Raw genomic sequence first — 17,674 nt, forward strand, 5'->3', positions numbered from 1 at the left:
AGGTAATATATTGAATGTGAAATAATAATCAACCATTCTCACAGCTACTTGGTTTAGAAAAAAAATATTAAAATTTTGTTCACTATCATCCCCCCCCCCAAAAAAATGTGATGAACGGGTACTTAAATTTGCCTTAACGTTAAAAAACAACCAACAACAACAAAACAAACAAAAGAACCCATGAGAGACTTTTTTTTCACTTGTTCGCTTCCAATACCTGAACCTAAAAAAAAAATAATAATAATTGAAGAGTTTATAAAAGGCTATGTGTGTAAGACAACCACTACAAAACTTATATTGTTAAAACTTCATAACTCTAAATTGAACTTTTTTTTGTTATTTCTTTGTCATATACAAAGAAATACTCAGAACAAGTTTAAGTCAATTGCCAATCAGTGTTCCACAAACAAGACACAGGTTCAATAACTGCCAGTCACTCTATCGACATGGTCACAATCATCGCTGATTAAAATTGTCAGCCTTTTCCAGCTCCATAATTCGTAGATACTTACAGTTCGATGGCCTTGTTCCACATGATGACATAGCCAGACAAAATGAAGGACTCGATATTGACAATGTGTGTGTTGCCACGCTCTGTCCCCACGTACAGCCATTTACTCTGAAACGGCAGGTGGCAAAATGTGATCCTGCAGAACGAGAAGAGAAGGTGAAAGGTTGAATTTTAGCAGACTGAGTCACAAAGGCCTTCCAGTCTGTTTTAAACAATCTCTTTCCGACTCCACACCCATCAAACATAACAGACAATTCTGCTTTCAGAAAACCTTTGTATTTCACAGACATGGTAATCTTTTTCATTGATGTACGCCTATTTGTGTTTATGAAGATTGCATTCTGCAGAAAAATGAGGAACAGCTATTGAAAATTACAATATTCCTTTTAGAATAAATAGAAAATAAACAATTGAGGCTTTGTATGTATGTTTATGGTGGGCACCACAACAAGCAAATCAAATGAAATGAAATGAAAAAAAAAAGAAAAAGGAAAAAAGTGAGCTTCGAGGCATCTGCTTAATGGACCAAAACCATTTGGAAACAAAATGATTAAATCTTCACTTATCTTATTTCAAGGTTTATTGTAGAGTCTGTTTGTTTCAGACAGTACGGAACCTTTTGTGCAGGTACATCCGACACTGCTTACCTCTATATACGTAGCAAGAGGAAATACATTTGTGTTTGCTTGATTTGCATTACAAACAAAAATAATTTAAAGACTCATTTAAATATTTTATAACTGCAGAGAAACTCCTTTCTAAATCAATGTTTTCAGGCCTGGGAGATATCTTATTTTATGAATTTCGCACACTTTTCAATCTGTTAAAGCCTGTAGAAGACTCATGTCTCATGCACCGCTGATGATTATAGCATATATAGTAATTAGGATGTGTTGTGAAGCTTAAGCCATTATTGTTCCGCCGCCGGCATATATCATGTTCATAAACACCAAACCGGGGAATAAAGTTCAGGCCACAGTAAGTCACTCCTGTCCATGCTGATTACCTTGTAGAGATGGTGGTGGTGGTTGTGGGGGGCTCCAGGCCCACAGCCACCCACCCAGCAAGCGGCAAGATTATTAGATAGTAGACAAATGAGACGGAGGACAATTCAATAAGGATTTTAAGTGCTTGAGGAGATGGCAACATTTAAACTCACAAGGGAGACGGAAGATTATTCAGCTGTCTTCCCCCCCCCCCCCCCCAACATGAATGCAAAGCAACACATTTAATGTTCACATAAAAGGAGTCATTTGATTCAACCTTCATGAAGTATCATTAGGTGTAATATTACATTTTGGCATCGACTGCACATATTGTTTATAATGGTGCTAAGTAATTTTGAATAATTTCATAAGCAACGAATTTACTTCAATTCTTGAAACATACTATCATTGTGTGTTTAGCTTGTATTCAGTATCATGGTATAAAGCATAAAAATGTCATAGTTGTAAATTGATGGATTCGTAATGGAATCATTCTATATAGGCCAACACTCTTCCATGTGTAGTTGCATTACATATGCACAGCAGTGTTAAGACCATAATTTACTTATTGTTGACATGAAGAAAAGATGTGTCAGGATCTGACAAGCAGATGAAATTTGCAACATGGTAACTCATCGACATTACAAAGGTGGGCTGTCCCAGAGTTTCCTTCTATACTGACTGCCTCTGTGTTGATCTAAAGTTGTCACTCATTCATAGTAGCAATGTGGTGAGAACATACTCTTTAGGGTAATTTACAACATTATGCCCACAGCAAGCTTGAAAATCATTTGAACAACTTTAAAATAGCAAAGCCTAACATAGCCTTGTGCCATGACTATAATGCTGTGTATTTAACCATTAAAATGGAGACCAGGGTAATTTGGGTTTGTAATTGCATACGCAGAGTAAACCCAGAACAGATCTCTCAGTCAAAGCATTCACTCATATCTTCACATTATAGTACATATTAGAATCCTAAAGTTACATCACAATAAAGCATGCTTCACCTAGCACACTCATCTCTGGACTACAGGATGAAACCTGATTAAGTGAAACAGAAGGACGTTACCTCCGTGATGGTGAGGCAAGAGTATGAACTACTACGTCAATGTGCTGCTCTCATGTATATGCTGCAGTCGTGTATAGCTTACTGGACCTACAGCTAATGCAGACTACAGCTGTATTCACAACAATTGTGCAGTGGCCTTTCATTTGCTGCCCCAAACCAAAAGAAGTGGTTATTATTTTACATGCTTTTATGACGCATGCTTTGAGACAAAACATCCATAAGTCCCGCAATCATGCAGTATCCTGGACTAAATATAATCCCGATATTACTTAATGAGTTAATATCAAGAGGTTTTCATTAAAAAAGCAAGAAAAAACCAACAAAAAACAAAAACAAAACAAGAATCAACAAATAGAAAAGGCGTCATAGAAAAAGAAGATGCATTGTCACATCCTGTGTTTGACTCATTTTGGATTCATCTGGTTGGTTGTGATTTAAGCAGCTCAACACGAGAATATAGTCACTTTGATACCAGGCATTTATGTGACAGTGTGCATCTTGTTCTTGTAGAGGTAAGGGTTTCTCCAGATATTTGGGTTTACTTCTCTCCTCTAACGACATGTATAATAGTACATTTTATAAATGTGTGAATGTGAGATTGTCTTTCTCTCTTTTTTCACTGTGATGGGCTGGAGAACTATCCAAGGTGTAGCATGCCTTTGCCCATAGTCAGCTGTTAGGAGGTCGAGAAGATGGGATGATTGATGACCTGTGTGCTGTGTTAAGACGTGGTACTGAACCGCACCAGCGTGTCTGTGAAAGTAGACTGATCCCAACTCTTCAGGTATTGTTGATCCACTGGTTTGATGTGCATAAGAATTAGGATGGCAATGCTCATGGTGCCATGAATTTACCACAGCAACATAACAATCGTGAAAACACCCTAAGGAATAACTGCTTTGACTGCATCCTCCCCCCTGCTCCGATTAGCCAGCGTTAAACTGGCAAAGTGGATTTGGGGATGCATTGAACATGTGTGCTAAGACTGTTAAAATACAGTCCTGAGAGTCATCTTGCATTGCGTTTGAAAAAAAAAAAAAAGCTTTTAAGAAGCATCTTCAGAAAAGCCTTAGAGTACCGATTATTTCTTTTATGAGCGCAACAGTGACATAAATGTCAAGAAAAGTTTAGAGGCATCAAAATCTAATTGGGAAAATGAGAAGATGAGAGGAATGGGTGAGAGGTAAGTGTAGTGTGTGTAAATAAAGATCCTCATTGAAATATGTGGAAAATGTAGCTTTGACTTCAGGCAGTTAGACCAGGGCACCACTATTGGAAATTGTAATTATTGATGCAAGGAGACAAGAGAAGACATGGATTTAGTTGCCAGCTAATGAGCCTCGGTGAGACTAGTTTAGGAGCGAATAACCTTTATGAAGTAAACAGGTGTAGAGATTAATTGCAATGTGGGAATCATCTTGGGAGCTGGCAACCTTGCCATCTGCTGCGCACGACACAGCTGGTTCAGAACTCCGACGTTGTCCACTATCCGCAGTTATGCTGGATAGAGCGAATCCAGAGATCAGAGCAATAGCTGAAATAACAGCTGAAAACTACAGCTAGCAAATAATATTGTATAACATTGAGTTTGGATTGTTTTCAGATTTGGACCACAGCATGACAGACAAAGAGGAGCGGCAGGAACGAGCTGTTGTCTGTCAATTATCACAACACAGTTCTCCCCGCCATTTCCAGTGATTCATTTGCTACTGTTGTGGGATTGTGCTCAGGTGTTAGGGTGCTAATTACCAGAGGTTGAGCCCAGATACACAGAGCTAAATGGAAAGCCACTGCCTGGCTTCTGATGGTTGACTCATGGTGCCCGCTTTCTACTTAAGTCTTTGGAGAATGATTCACTGCTCTTCGACTGAAAACCAGCCGTCCTGCCTCCTACATCACTGTGCCACAAAGACAGGTAGAAACCGAGTCATAGACGCTTTCAGTACCTTTGAAGTGAAGCATTATTTCAAATGTTCACCTCTGTGTTTGTGTGGGCATCGGTATCACACAGTGATGGCTCCAGCTGCTCGAAAACTAAAACATACCGGTTAAAATGGATAGATTCACAGCATAAAATGCACAGGAAAACACTAAAGTATTTTGTTTTAAAATACAACCTACTTCATTAGTTTTTTTTATTCAAAATATATTCAAATACATGTGTTTTGTCATGGCATGAAAATCAGCTTCTCGCTAAACTAGATCTTTTCTTCTCAATGACAATTTTAATTCAAACATACAAACTCCACACTACAACAGTTTTATCCATCACATTAGTTAAAACAAACAACACATGAATAGAGAAATATATCTGATTTATTGCATTGTTTTGTTACTTAACTGTGATATAATGTTTCATTACTTGAATGACTAAAAGCTCAAAATTACAAATTTACAAAAATCCAAACTGGATCTGAATATAATTAAAAAATTTGTGACTTTTAGCTGATGTGCAGGCATTACTCTGTTTGATTGATGTAGGTTATAATGTTGTGCCCACATCACATGCAGATAGTTCTGCACCATTTACTTGTGACTTGTTTCATATCATATCATCATCCAGACCTTTCTATATCTTGGCCCAAACACATTCTCAACCTTTTTCCTCAAGATTGCAGAGAGCTCTCCAAATTTTGGCACGATGACAACACAATTGCAGGCATACTTAGACCCACACGCACATGTGATTATTTTTCCCAATTAAAATAGATTACAAAAGATTATGCAGTACTTTCGTTTTTCATAGCACATCAAGCGACCATGTGTTGCAGGTGAGCCCGTCGCTGTGGGGCAAAAGAAATGGCGTAGCAGTAACCTCTCTTTTGACCTCCAGGATCTGCAAGTGTTGTCAAATATAAAAGAAACAAAGATGCTATTCGACAGCCTCGAGCCGGAAAGCCAGAGAACTACTCCAATAATGAATTGCTTTACCCAGTATTACAACCATCTTTACATGTTGGTCATTTGACCCATGGCTAACATACTCAACACAGGCCAATAAAGCTTCCGCAAAGCCGGTTCATGAGGCACGATTTAGGAGGCAACATGTCAAAGATGTCTTTTTGGCAGACAGGGCAGCCACCCCTGAGGTGTGTGTGTGTGTGTGTGTGTGTGTGTGTGTGTGGGGGGGGGGGGGGGGGGGGGGTCATTAGTTGGGGTGTAACAAAGAGCTTCTAGCTGCCATTTTTCAGACAGGCTGAAAAGAAGATCAAAGTCGGAGAGAGGACAGAAATCTTAAACGAGAACAGTAACAACCCTCTGCTTCACTTCCTTCATAAGGGTGTTGCAGTATATGCTTGGTGGTCTGGAATACAGTATGAGTAATTGTCAAAACTGGACAATACAAAATTGGTCTGATGAATCTCCATTTCTGTTTTGACAGGTACTGTCAGAATATGCTGCACAAATAATATGGATGAACCCTGCCTTGTATGAGCAGTTCAGGCTGGTGCTGATGGTGAAATAGTGACCTCTTAGTATAAATTGATCCTCGCATAATGACCACAACCAACCTGAGTTTTGTTGCTCACTGTGTCGATCCCAATATGACCAGCGTGTGAAAACTTGGCCGAGCTACTTCTAGCAGGATACCAGTTCATGTAACAAAACTCAAATCACCTTAAACTGGTTGCTTCAACAATGAAAATGAGTCCACTGACCTCCAGTGTTCTCAACAGTGAATAGATAAATACCTTCAGAATATGGTGAAAAAGATTATCTGCGAATATTATCTCTAAAAATTAAAGTTCTGAGAATATTTTCTCATAAAACAAATCTATCTCGTGTTTCAGGTCATTACACACTGATGAAAGCTTTTAATAATGCTTACACGTACCTCAAATTCACCCATACAGTACCAGGAACGTGTTGAAGAGGATTGTCTACACACGGTATCATGTTATAGTCATTTCTTCAAACAAGTCTATTTGAAGCAGTAATGTGAAGGTGTCTTTTCTTGAATGTAATCCAAGCTTACCTTTCTCTGTTAAATTTGAGAGAATGAAGGACTGCTGGCCGTCTCTGGCGCAGATTCCATAAGTGTAGCGTGTCGTCTGCACAGGCTGTGACCAGCGCCCCCTAGAGGACAAAACAAAGACCAATCAGAGGTGAATAACATAACTTAACGAGTTTAAATTTAACCAAATGCTTGAAACATTAATTCATAGGCAATACGGTACAGCAAATGGAACGCTTTGTGTATAAACCAGTATACCATGTAGTCCACTGTATAACAACAATCAGTAAACACTGAAAACTTTCCAAAACTCCCTTTTTCTGCTTCAAACAAGTGCCTAAATTAGCAAACATCCGAGACAAATGTTACAATATGAGTTACAGCATTGTTAGCTTCGGCTGCCAAAAAAGCATGGAAATGCTACAGACTGAATAATTGTGTAAGACAAATCATTTGCAAATGGTATCAGCTGCTTTCTGAGGAGAATTATAATTACAGTGAAACTCCCCGTGTGGCTCAGCTACCAGGGAGTCGCTGCAGTCTGGATCCCATGGAGAAATATCTTTAGATTACAAATGTAATCTTGGGATTAAAGACAGCACTGTACTGTAAATAAAGATGGATGAAAACATTGCTCCTCACAAATATCTATATTAGTAATATTTGCTTCCATCCAAGATGTCACTCTGCGTAGCGAAGTTGAAAGGAAACATTAAAAAGAGATTCATTATAGTCAAGACAATACAGAGATTTAGTAAAGAATAGGTTGAAATATGACATGAATAAATTACTTTGATGCATCATGGCCATGTTGCACAGAGAAGTCTTGAGTTTTCACATATTTTTCCCTCTACTTTAGGGACATTATTATCATTATCATTATCTCATTCATGGTGACTCTGACTGATGGAGAGTGAACTTACAATTATCTGGTGTGTTTCAGCGATATACATTTCTTTTCTAACATGAACCCACTTTGTTGAGAGCTACCTTTTTAACCATCTTTTTATCTCGTCACAAAAATAATTGTAGCCCAGCGGGTTGAAATTGCTCTAAATTGTCATAATTAGTATCCCTATTAATTTCAGTTGATCTTAAAATAGTGTAACAATGAAGGTCTTGATGTAATTTGTCTCCCGTTACAATGTCATTAATGGGAAATCTTTTTTTTTTTTTTTCTTTTTAAAGAAGTGAGAGTATATAAATTATCAATGTTCCTAGAAATGTTTGAGTGTGTTATCATGTGCTATTATTTTATACCCATCCATGCATTTTTGGCTTTTATGTTTTATAGAGTGAAGCCAACAAACTGCTCATTTAAAAGTCTGTTTACATTACAGTGGATCATTCATGATCAAAAATGTGTGCATTACTCAACATTGTGTTGCATCATGTCTTGAAAACAACCATTGGTGTGTTCATAAAGACCAAAAATCAGCAGCCACTTCCTGTTCTTCTGTTACTTGTGCAGACGAACCCAAGAAGACAGAATGCAATAGCCGAGTCGGTGAACTGGCGTAAAAAAAGTGGCTAATGAAGACAATGTACCAGAAGAGAGAAAACAGAACACCAGAGGCAGGGTAGAACCCGGTCATCATCCTGAAGGAGAATTACCTTGATGATGGCAACAATTGCAGTACAGTCACACACAGAATATGTGAAAATGGCAATCAGCAGGGCCCGGAGAAAATTGCACCCCATGCACATCAGATGATAGCTCTAACTGTGCTATGTGTTCAAGGATGGGCGTATTGGTGGTTTAGGTAACAGGATTTTCAGATATGCTTCTAAAAAAGACACAAAGGTCGATATGTGTATGTTTGCTTACACAATGCCAACATGTCCTCAAACCCCATCAAGTAAACTTTCTCATCGTTAGCGCCTGTAAAAGGATTTCTCAAGAGAATCACTGTTTATGAAATGTAATATAATTTGCTGTTGCATTATTAACTATAGCATCACTAATGATTCCGCTTGGAAAAACGGCAATAAGTAAGTATGAGGTTGAGCAGTATTAAAAGAAAAACCCTTAGAAAGCCAAAGTGAGCACATGCAAACTCCACGCAGAAAAGTCCCAGCACTCAGCAATCTTAGTGAGAGTTGCCATCACCAATTTAGTGTGGTACCTCTATTTATAACCACTTTTGAAGTTTTCATTTGAGTTAATAAAGACACCAGCTCTGACATTACTCATAACATCATTAAATTGGTTCCAGTAAGACTTTTTTGCTTCTTCTTCTTTTTTTCCAATTTTGTTTCACTTGTTTGATTTTTGTTCCTTGTTGACTGTACTTAGACGTTAGAAGCAGTGGGGCTCACAACAGGCTGCAAGTTCTCCATGTGGGTTTTCTCTGGGTACTTTCTTGCCACAGTCAAACTAAACTCGTCTCTCTAAAATTTCTGAGTGCAACATGTCATGTGAGTGTCTGTCTTTGTCTGTCTCTCTTCGTTTAACCTATGAAGAACTGGCAAAAACCTCGTGAAGCATTTCGGCTTTTTTTGTTTGCATAAAGGATACATGAAACTGTAGTCATTTATTTCCACTATATTAATTTGCGTAAGTACGGATATACAAAACTGACCGATTGTGTATGACAAACATCCTCAAGATTTACAAAAATCTTATGTGGGGCTCTTTTTTCTTTATGCTTTGTAGGGCATTTATGCTTTAGGTTTCAAAGCACCCAACAGTCTTTAAGACATATATTTAAATCCAAATGAAAAACAAAGCAATCAAGATCTCTAAGCATGATATTTCCTAATTGGACCACAATGTGCTGCCTTTCTTCTGCAAAGGTGAAACAGATGCACAAGATTGTGTTATCATGAAGTGTAGTAGCTTTTCTCTCCACCCTCCTCATTATTTTTTTTTCAGCCTCTCTTGAAGAAAATAGGATTAATAAAACAATATATCTTATCAGGAGGCAGACTTCAAGCTTGTTACAACACTTGCCCTGAAGTAAATTAATCATCTGGTGACAGATAGAAAAAAAAAGAAAAAACAAAACAATGAAAAATATGTATTATTATAAACAGACAAGACATTTCCACGAAAGAATATTCATCTTCTAAAGTCAGCACATGTAATGTGCCAGATAAAGTTATATACATGTCTGTAACACTGTACTCCATTAATGCAGCAGATGACAAAATACATTTTATTTGATAATTTTTTTGGGAAACAGATGTCCCGTATTTTGTTGGATTTTTGTCAAAGTAACTTTATATAGATTGGTGGATACTGTAGACCACATGTAGCTACACATCATCCTCAAAAATTGCCTTTTTTGTCAGCATTCCTGCTGACCTTCTCTTCCAACCAGCAAAATAATCCTTCTAACATTTTCCTTTCCTAAGTAGTCTCCCTTCTTTACCCTCCACCCCACCTACAATCCTCATCTGCCTCCAACCTTCACCAGCCGCTTCAGATGTATTATTCATCAAGCAAAGTCATGAATTCAGAGCAGAACTGGGGAAACAAACACATTAATTAGCCTATTCATAGTCTCCTCCAATGGTGCCAGAATAAAATATGTTTTCATAAAATAGCAAGCAAGGAGTTTATGAAAGTGATGCGGTGCCATTATATCTATATATTAAAATCCTTCCCAGCATGGTATCATACATTGTTGTTGTTTTTTTTTCTTTCTGTGCTATAAAAATAGTGTGCAAAAGAGCACCACTTACAGGAACCTGTGAGAAGTGGCCTCTCCAGTGGGCTTGTACGCCTAATGGGAATAAGTCATTACACCTCACTGAATGTCAAGAGGCCACTGTGAATATGCAAGCCAACCATTAACAGGACTGTCAACAGCCCACGCATTAAATCGAAGGGAAGGCTGACATACAACTCTGCTATTATCTATTCTACATAGTTAAACGATGGCAAGACCTGCAGACCCAACGGAGAGTCCATAGGGAAATGCCATTTCCGAAATGGCATACTATGTGGCATGTGCTTTCACATACATTTAACTACATCAATTATACATTATGACAAGTGAATCTCACAATTATCGCTTCAATATCAACTCGGTGTCGACTTAATACATTGTGTTGACTAGAAGCTTAAGCCTGAACATGTTTAAAAGTGCAGCTCTTGTGGGCTGCTCCTGGTCTGCACTAGTCATTATCCATCTAAAGTGGACGGGGGATGGAAGAGTCTTCACCCAGTGGCACCGTCATAAACGGCCCAGGCTCACTGATGGATATGGCTGGCCAATGTGGTCCCATTCAACAGAAAAGCTGAAAGTTGATGCTCGTCCTGATAGAAAAATGTTAGAAAACACATTACATCAATAATTGGTTTCATACGGATTGTTATCATTTTAACGTTGTTGGTGATGGATCCGAACACAAAGGCACGAGTACACAGTTTTCAGTTGTTTCTTGACTCGTGACATGACAAGTGTATATCATTCCAGAGGACTGCATTTCTCAGTGGGTTTAGAAAAATACCTACTGGAGTTTTTTTAGTGACAACATGCATCTGGATCTGTGATCAGCAGCACATTTTGAGAATAAAATTCAATTTTTGTGACATCTTCAGAAAATGTGAATGGATTGAGACAGTGAAACTGGACTCAGCATATGGCCTCATCACTGGTTAAAAGAGCCTTGATGCAAAGAGTGAAAATCCATTTCTGACTTTATTGTTGTTTTAGTGATGGAATGTTCTCAGGCTCAGGAGTAGGGCAGTAGAATATTAGATTAGCATGTACGAATGTTGAGTATACGATAATGATATGACTTGTGATAAATATAAGTGCCTGTATGCAAGACAATTTCTTTCTATGATGGTTGGCACATGCTCTTCTGACATAAAAGTAACATGCAGCTCCTGTGATATTTCTTTTTCATCAATCATAGCCTTTTTTCTAAAGCATCAAATAGACTGCTCTCCTAGACAAATCGGCAGTTGTTCAATATCCACACCACTTATGACTCCTTTTAATATCATATCATCAACCAAACTTTTCTTTGTCTTGGCCCAAACACATTCTCAACCTTTTTTCTAAAGACTGCAGAGGGCTGTCCAAATTTTGGCATGACGACAACACATTTCAATAGCAAAGATCACAGCAAAGCATTAATATTGGAGATTTAAATAAGGGAAGATTCATCTGTCGCTCTTTAATGAGATTTTAGTTGATTACACAGAATCTGGAGCTTCTGAAACACTTTTAGTTTTTAGATTAGAGTTATGTGTAAAATATTTTTTCCATAGTTTCCTTTTAAAATGTGCATTGTTTTTGGAAATATTCAAACATATATTTGGATATGTTTTTTTTAGTGTGTACTCACTGCACATGACTAAGTATTGTTGTTTGGAATACATTTATATAATAAAATTAACAAGATTTATAATACTGTCACACAATAGAAATCAGCAGCAGCGGCAAACATAAATGCACGAGGCACGAGTATTTTACAAATTCACCAAATTAATTAGATCTACTTGAACCCACATACACGCTCTTGACTGAATACACACAGCTACACTTTTACATAAACATCTGGGTGCTTCCAGACATACTTAGACCCACACACACAGTTATATGCACATGCACATGCACGCACGCGCACGCACACACACACACACACACGCACGCACGCACGCACGCACGCACGCACGCACGCACGCACGCACGCACGCACGCACGCACGCACGCACGCACACACACACACACACACACACACACACACACGTGCCTATCCACCTCCATTTGCCTCAGACACATCACAAGTGGGCCAATGAGTGATGGAGAAGTGGGTTGAGCGAGGCAGTGGGCTTAAAACGAAACAGACAGGATGAAGGAGAAGAAGAAAAACAGAGTTTGGAAGAGAGATTACAGCACCGCGAAGGAGACGATAGACACGCTTCGTGTTCTATACCATTGATTCAGCTTCTGGTCTTTCACAAAGACGAGGACCCTTCATTTCTATCATACACCTACAGTATTTTTCATCAAAGTGCTGTTAAAAGTCCCAAAATCATCCACTTGACATGGCCCTGCCATGTGTCAGCCCACACACTCCTGTACTGTCAGTGGATAAGTGAACAGTGAGAAAAATTATTTCACCTCTGCAAGCAATGATCATAACAAACCTTTAACAGTTAACAGGACAGTTAATTACAGTGTTTTGGCTCCTGCTGCTCTGAATGAAAAAAAAAATAAAGGTTTATTAGAGGAAAATGTATGCTACCAGCACTTTTACTTGAAACAACTTTGACTTAATTATTGATATTCCACATTAATTTATGTTAAGCAGGATACACTCGTGTATGTCATTACAAAGACAATTAAGTTTGACCTCACCAACTAAAGTGAAGAAAGGAATTTATTCTCAAAAGACACATCCAGACAGTATCTACACAAGTATTTATTTCCGGTTCGTAAATTATTTTGTGGTACATTTCTGTATAAACAGGATATACGGCAGACAACGATACATTTCAACTGCTCTATTCCGGGGTCATTATAGCAGATGGTGTCATCAAGCATGCTTTGATTTGGCACAAATTTTACATGGGATGCCCATACTGACATAACGTAAGAGATTTGGGGTTTAAAGTTGATCAGGGAATAACAATGGTGACCTGTGGGCAAAGATATTCAATACAACAAACATTGCTTCCCTTACTTCAACGCCACCACAACTATTTTGCTTTTATTTTAATTTTGTTTATATTCCAGGAGATGGTATTTTTTTTATATATATATACATACACACATACATGTACATTATATATATACATATATGTACATTAATCATATATAAAGTCTCATTGTTTTGACTGACTAATACATACATATTTTAAATAATTTATTTTGAGAGACTTTTTTAATTTGTTAATTTATGTTGCACTGCCTTCAGTATTTAACATTCTGTTCCGTAGGTTAGCTATAAATAGAAAAAAAATAAAAGCCTATTAATCAGCCTACTACTCCAAACAGTAAACCAGTTTATTTGAATTTGCCTTGGAGGCTGTACGTTTTCTCACGTAGTCCAAAAATGGAAGCATAATTTGTGACTGTAATTTGCCCCGAGATGTGAATGTGAATGTGAATGCGTGTCATTCCTTTTCTGTGTTTGCCCTGTGATAGATTGGTGACGTGTCCAAGGCAAATCCTGGTTTTCACATAATCGGCTGGGATCTGCTCCAGCACCCTGAAAGCCTGTGTTGGATAAAGTGGCAGAGGTACGAAAGATGGATTGCTGAGTGGATGACTTGAGTTTCCATCTGATCACATTAAAAATTGGAATACTAAGTATACGATGGAAAGTCCCTCAAAAAATACTGTAAAAACATTTGATTTTATATTGGAAGTCTCTTTCCACATTTTTGAATTATTGTAGATAGTTTCTATAGTCATTTTCACTATCAACTACATTAACTCAAACTCATTAACATCCATATTTCCTTGTCCTGTGCGCTACACATCTGTCATTCCAGGACTTACTTGACTTGCTTCCATATGTATATTAGCTTAAAGACAATTTCAGTGTTAAACAAATGCTCCAAGTCCCCAAAGTGTGATCAAATAACAAATGCAATGGTGGATTGCGGCTTACCTCGTTGATGAGGAACTGCAGTTGAAGAACAGCTGCTCCGCTCTCATGCTGACAGTAGCAGTCCACCCCGGGTCGCCCCAGTCTGATAATACCAAAGAGTCAAGGATGTGTACAGAAGAGTGCTGCATTGTGCATCGGAACAATCAAAACATAGTACATATTCATATGTCAGTGATTGCAGTGTACTGGCAAAAGACTTTAAAAACAATATCCAATCAAGACTGGAAGTACACTCGCTGATCATTCAAAACATTATATCCCCCTCACAGATGATGTGAATAACATTGATTATCTTGTAGCAACAACGCATTTTAAGATCCGAGGCGTATCAGATGAAGAGGAGTGGACAATCAGTTCCTTCTGTCAGCATGATGGACAATAGTCTTCTTCACCGCCTGTGTTATCAGATCAAAAACTCTACCTCTGAAGGTTTTAAAGCAAGTGATATATTTGTGGAGATTCTGGGAGGATGTACCTGTGTTAAAAGTGGTAATGCAGAGGCTGGAAATGCCAGAGCACAATTGCACCATTTGCCAGTGGCCGTGTGTGGGCAGGTGGTGCAATGTCAAATCCAGTTCCAAAGGATGTGTGGATTTAAAAAAAACAAAAATAAATAAATAAGTGTATTGTGCTGTTTTTGATGACTGCTGACACAACTTGCACTGTTTCTCCTCTCACCTTGTGGCAGGCAAGTTTTTGGGGAAATGTGTTTGCAACTACTTTCCTCTGTGTTATCACAAAAAGACCAAGAGACGTACGCATTGTGTTGTCGTCCCATTATCAGAAATATTGTGTAAATTAATACCATTAAAAACAAGCAACCATCAAAAACAGATTAAAAAAATGGAAGAGATCAAAACTACTTTACCAGCAGACCAGACCAAACCTACACCTAATAAATAAATCAACTCCATCACTCATCAAGAGTGAAACCACAAGCCATTATCCTCAAGCCAACAAAGAAATTTCCGTTTCAACTTCTAGCATTTAATGTATTTTCAAGTGGAAATATGATCACAATTTTCAAACTTTTGCCGATCTAACTTTTTTTCCAATTTATTGATACACATTTAGTTTTCCTTGCAATACAATGCATTAAAAATAATAGCTGTCCCTGCCACCATTGCACCAGTCATCAATGTCATCAAGTCAAAAACCATGATCAGATATTGCATCCTTGTCATCTCATTTTTTAATGAGAATCAGAATCAGAATTGAGAATCAGAATTCTGATTCTCAATTCTGATTCTGATTCTCATTAAAAAAATAATGGCCGTCCCTGCCACTATTGCACCAGTTATCAGTGTCATCCAGTTAAAAACCATGATCAGATATTGCATCCTTGTCATCAGCAACAACCACAATAATATCAACAGCATCATCTACCACCCGGTAGAAGATTAACTTCTCACCTCCACACAAATCAAAATTTCATTTCATTTTTATTAATCTTTATTTAGTCAGGAGAACCGCATTGAGATTAGCAATCTCTTTTACAGGTGTGTCCTGGTATCTGTACAAAAAACACATTTACAGTGTCAATAATACTAAAATATTCTTAAAAACTACTAAATAGAAAAGAGACAAGTACATAAAATACAATAAAAGGTACAGACACAGAGTAAGAGCATATGAAAGATAAAACTCTAAAAACCATCAAATAGTTAAAAATAAGTTAGTTACAACAAGAACAAGATGATTTTTCTTTTGTTTCCAGATGCTATAAAAGGGCCCTAAACTGTTCCACGGAGATCAAATCCTTGAGCACCAAAGCAGGTGGAAATCAGTGGGAGGAGGAAGTGACACAACATGAAAACACAGCCAGTTGGATCAGAATCAGGCACAGTTATTCAATCGACACAGTTAATTCACAATTCTGCCATTTTTGCCAACATTGCTTGACACATCCCATCCTGATAAAGCCTTTGTTGGAAAATATTACCAGCTTCTTTTATTAAGGTGATTCATATTGAAATAGTAGTGAGCACAAACCATCTCCAGCATCTTTCCCTAATTTACCTGATTGACCAAGGATAATAAAGTCAACATACTTCCACAATGTTGGAATTATGAACCAAGCAATTTAATCAGAGATGTGCTTAATCTTTAGGGAAGCACAAAAGCAAGATGACTACATCACCATATTGCGTCATGTTCTTGAGAAAAAAGCAGATATTTCCTCTGCCTCATCTGACCTCATGTGCAACTGTATTCAATTACAAAACCTGTGGGATGTTGTAGCAGGGGAGTTCGCCTTTTGCACTTCTCCCTCAAGAGATTTCTGTCCACTCCACTTGGCATCAGTAGCCATCGTGACACCTCGCAAACCGCTGCGGGCGAGGTGACTGTGTGAGCTGAAATCAAACTCTGTCATGTTCAAGCCTTTTGGTGGTGGAAAATAGAAAGTAAACACAAACATTGGTCAGAGGGAACAACATGTGTGTTCATTCATTATGAGTCAGTTAATGAGTCACGTTAGAAGACAGAGGAGCGGACTTGAAAACAAAGGTTTAAGTCCTGCAGAGGACACGAGTACAGAGGAGGCAGAAACAGAAGCTAATTAATTGCTTTTGTGCAAAATATGAGGCGACACTCGTGCCAACCACAAGTCAACGTTGAAGTGCTAGAAGGATCATTGCAGCACCCATTCTATGTAATTTTGTCTTGAGGAAATCATAAAAAAGGCAAAAAAGTGGAGAATTCAACTGAGGTTTATTTCAATATATATATATATATATATATATATAGACATACAATTAACACACATTAAAACAGTCTGTGCATATTCTCATTTGTCCAGGCAGGAGGCATCTTAAAGCCAATTGAATCAGTTCAGTTTGTGTGTCGATTTGCTTTGAGACACAATAAAATGAAAATCTAAGTACAGTTGCAAGATCGTGGTAGCATCCTAAAGAAGTTAAACAATAGTTAATTTTAATGTGAGATTTATTTTTCGTCTGGTTTTTAAAGACGTGAACGTGGCCTGAGACAAAGGCATCTGAAGAAAATCGGTGTACAATCCAAATACATATCCTGTATGACCTCATTGTTTTTAATGGAGGTCTCATGAATAATCACCGTGTCCATATAATGTATCATGTGTCACTCACTTAATTACCGGTAGCATGCTGTATCGTGCTAAATTATGTTAATAATGCCACTCTGAGATAAACAGAGACACAGTGTCAATGCTACAATTGTGATGTTCAACCAATCAATCACTCTGCCCTCTGTTAATCACTAGAACCCCGGAAGTGTTTCCGGGTGTATTATGCAGTACTAATTACTGAAAACAACAATGATTGAGCAACACTGTTACACTTTTAGATGACAACTAAACAGGATGATCTATGACATTTACCTGCATGGTAAATATTCAACCATCAAACAGAATTGACAGAATGCAGATTGAGAGCATCTAAAGTAATTGCCGTGATGTAGATGGTAACCAACACGGCAGGAACATAAATGCAACCTTGTGAGACAAGACTTATCACATCTACAATGGCAGCTATGAACCCTGATGTGGAGATTTTCTACACCAGGCTGCAGATCTCAGCTCCACTGAAGAG

General features: G+C 38.0%; 1 protein-coding gene across 1 annotated transcript in view; it reads right to left on the reverse strand.

The window, feature by feature from the left end:
* The window catches only part of stxbp5l (syntaxin binding protein 5L), a gene marked incomplete at both ends in the record, with an annotated part of 133,254 nt that overhangs the window by 63,635 nt on the left and 51,945 nt on the right, over positions 1-17,674 (reverse strand). The window contains 3 exons of the mRNA XM_080498534.1: positions 513-647; positions 6,546-6,646; positions 14,103-14,184. Coding sequence (XP_080354660.1) covers positions 513-647; positions 6,546-6,646; positions 14,103-14,184 — 318 coding nt within the window. The remainder of the gene's footprint in view (positions 1-512; positions 648-6,545; positions 6,647-14,102; positions 14,185-17,674) is intronic.

Source organism: Blennius ocellaris, assembly GCF_963422515.1.
Source record: "Blennius ocellaris genome assembly, chromosome: 6".
Lineage (NCBI taxonomy): Eukaryota > Metazoa > Chordata > Actinopteri > Blenniiformes > Blenniidae > Blennius > Blennius ocellaris.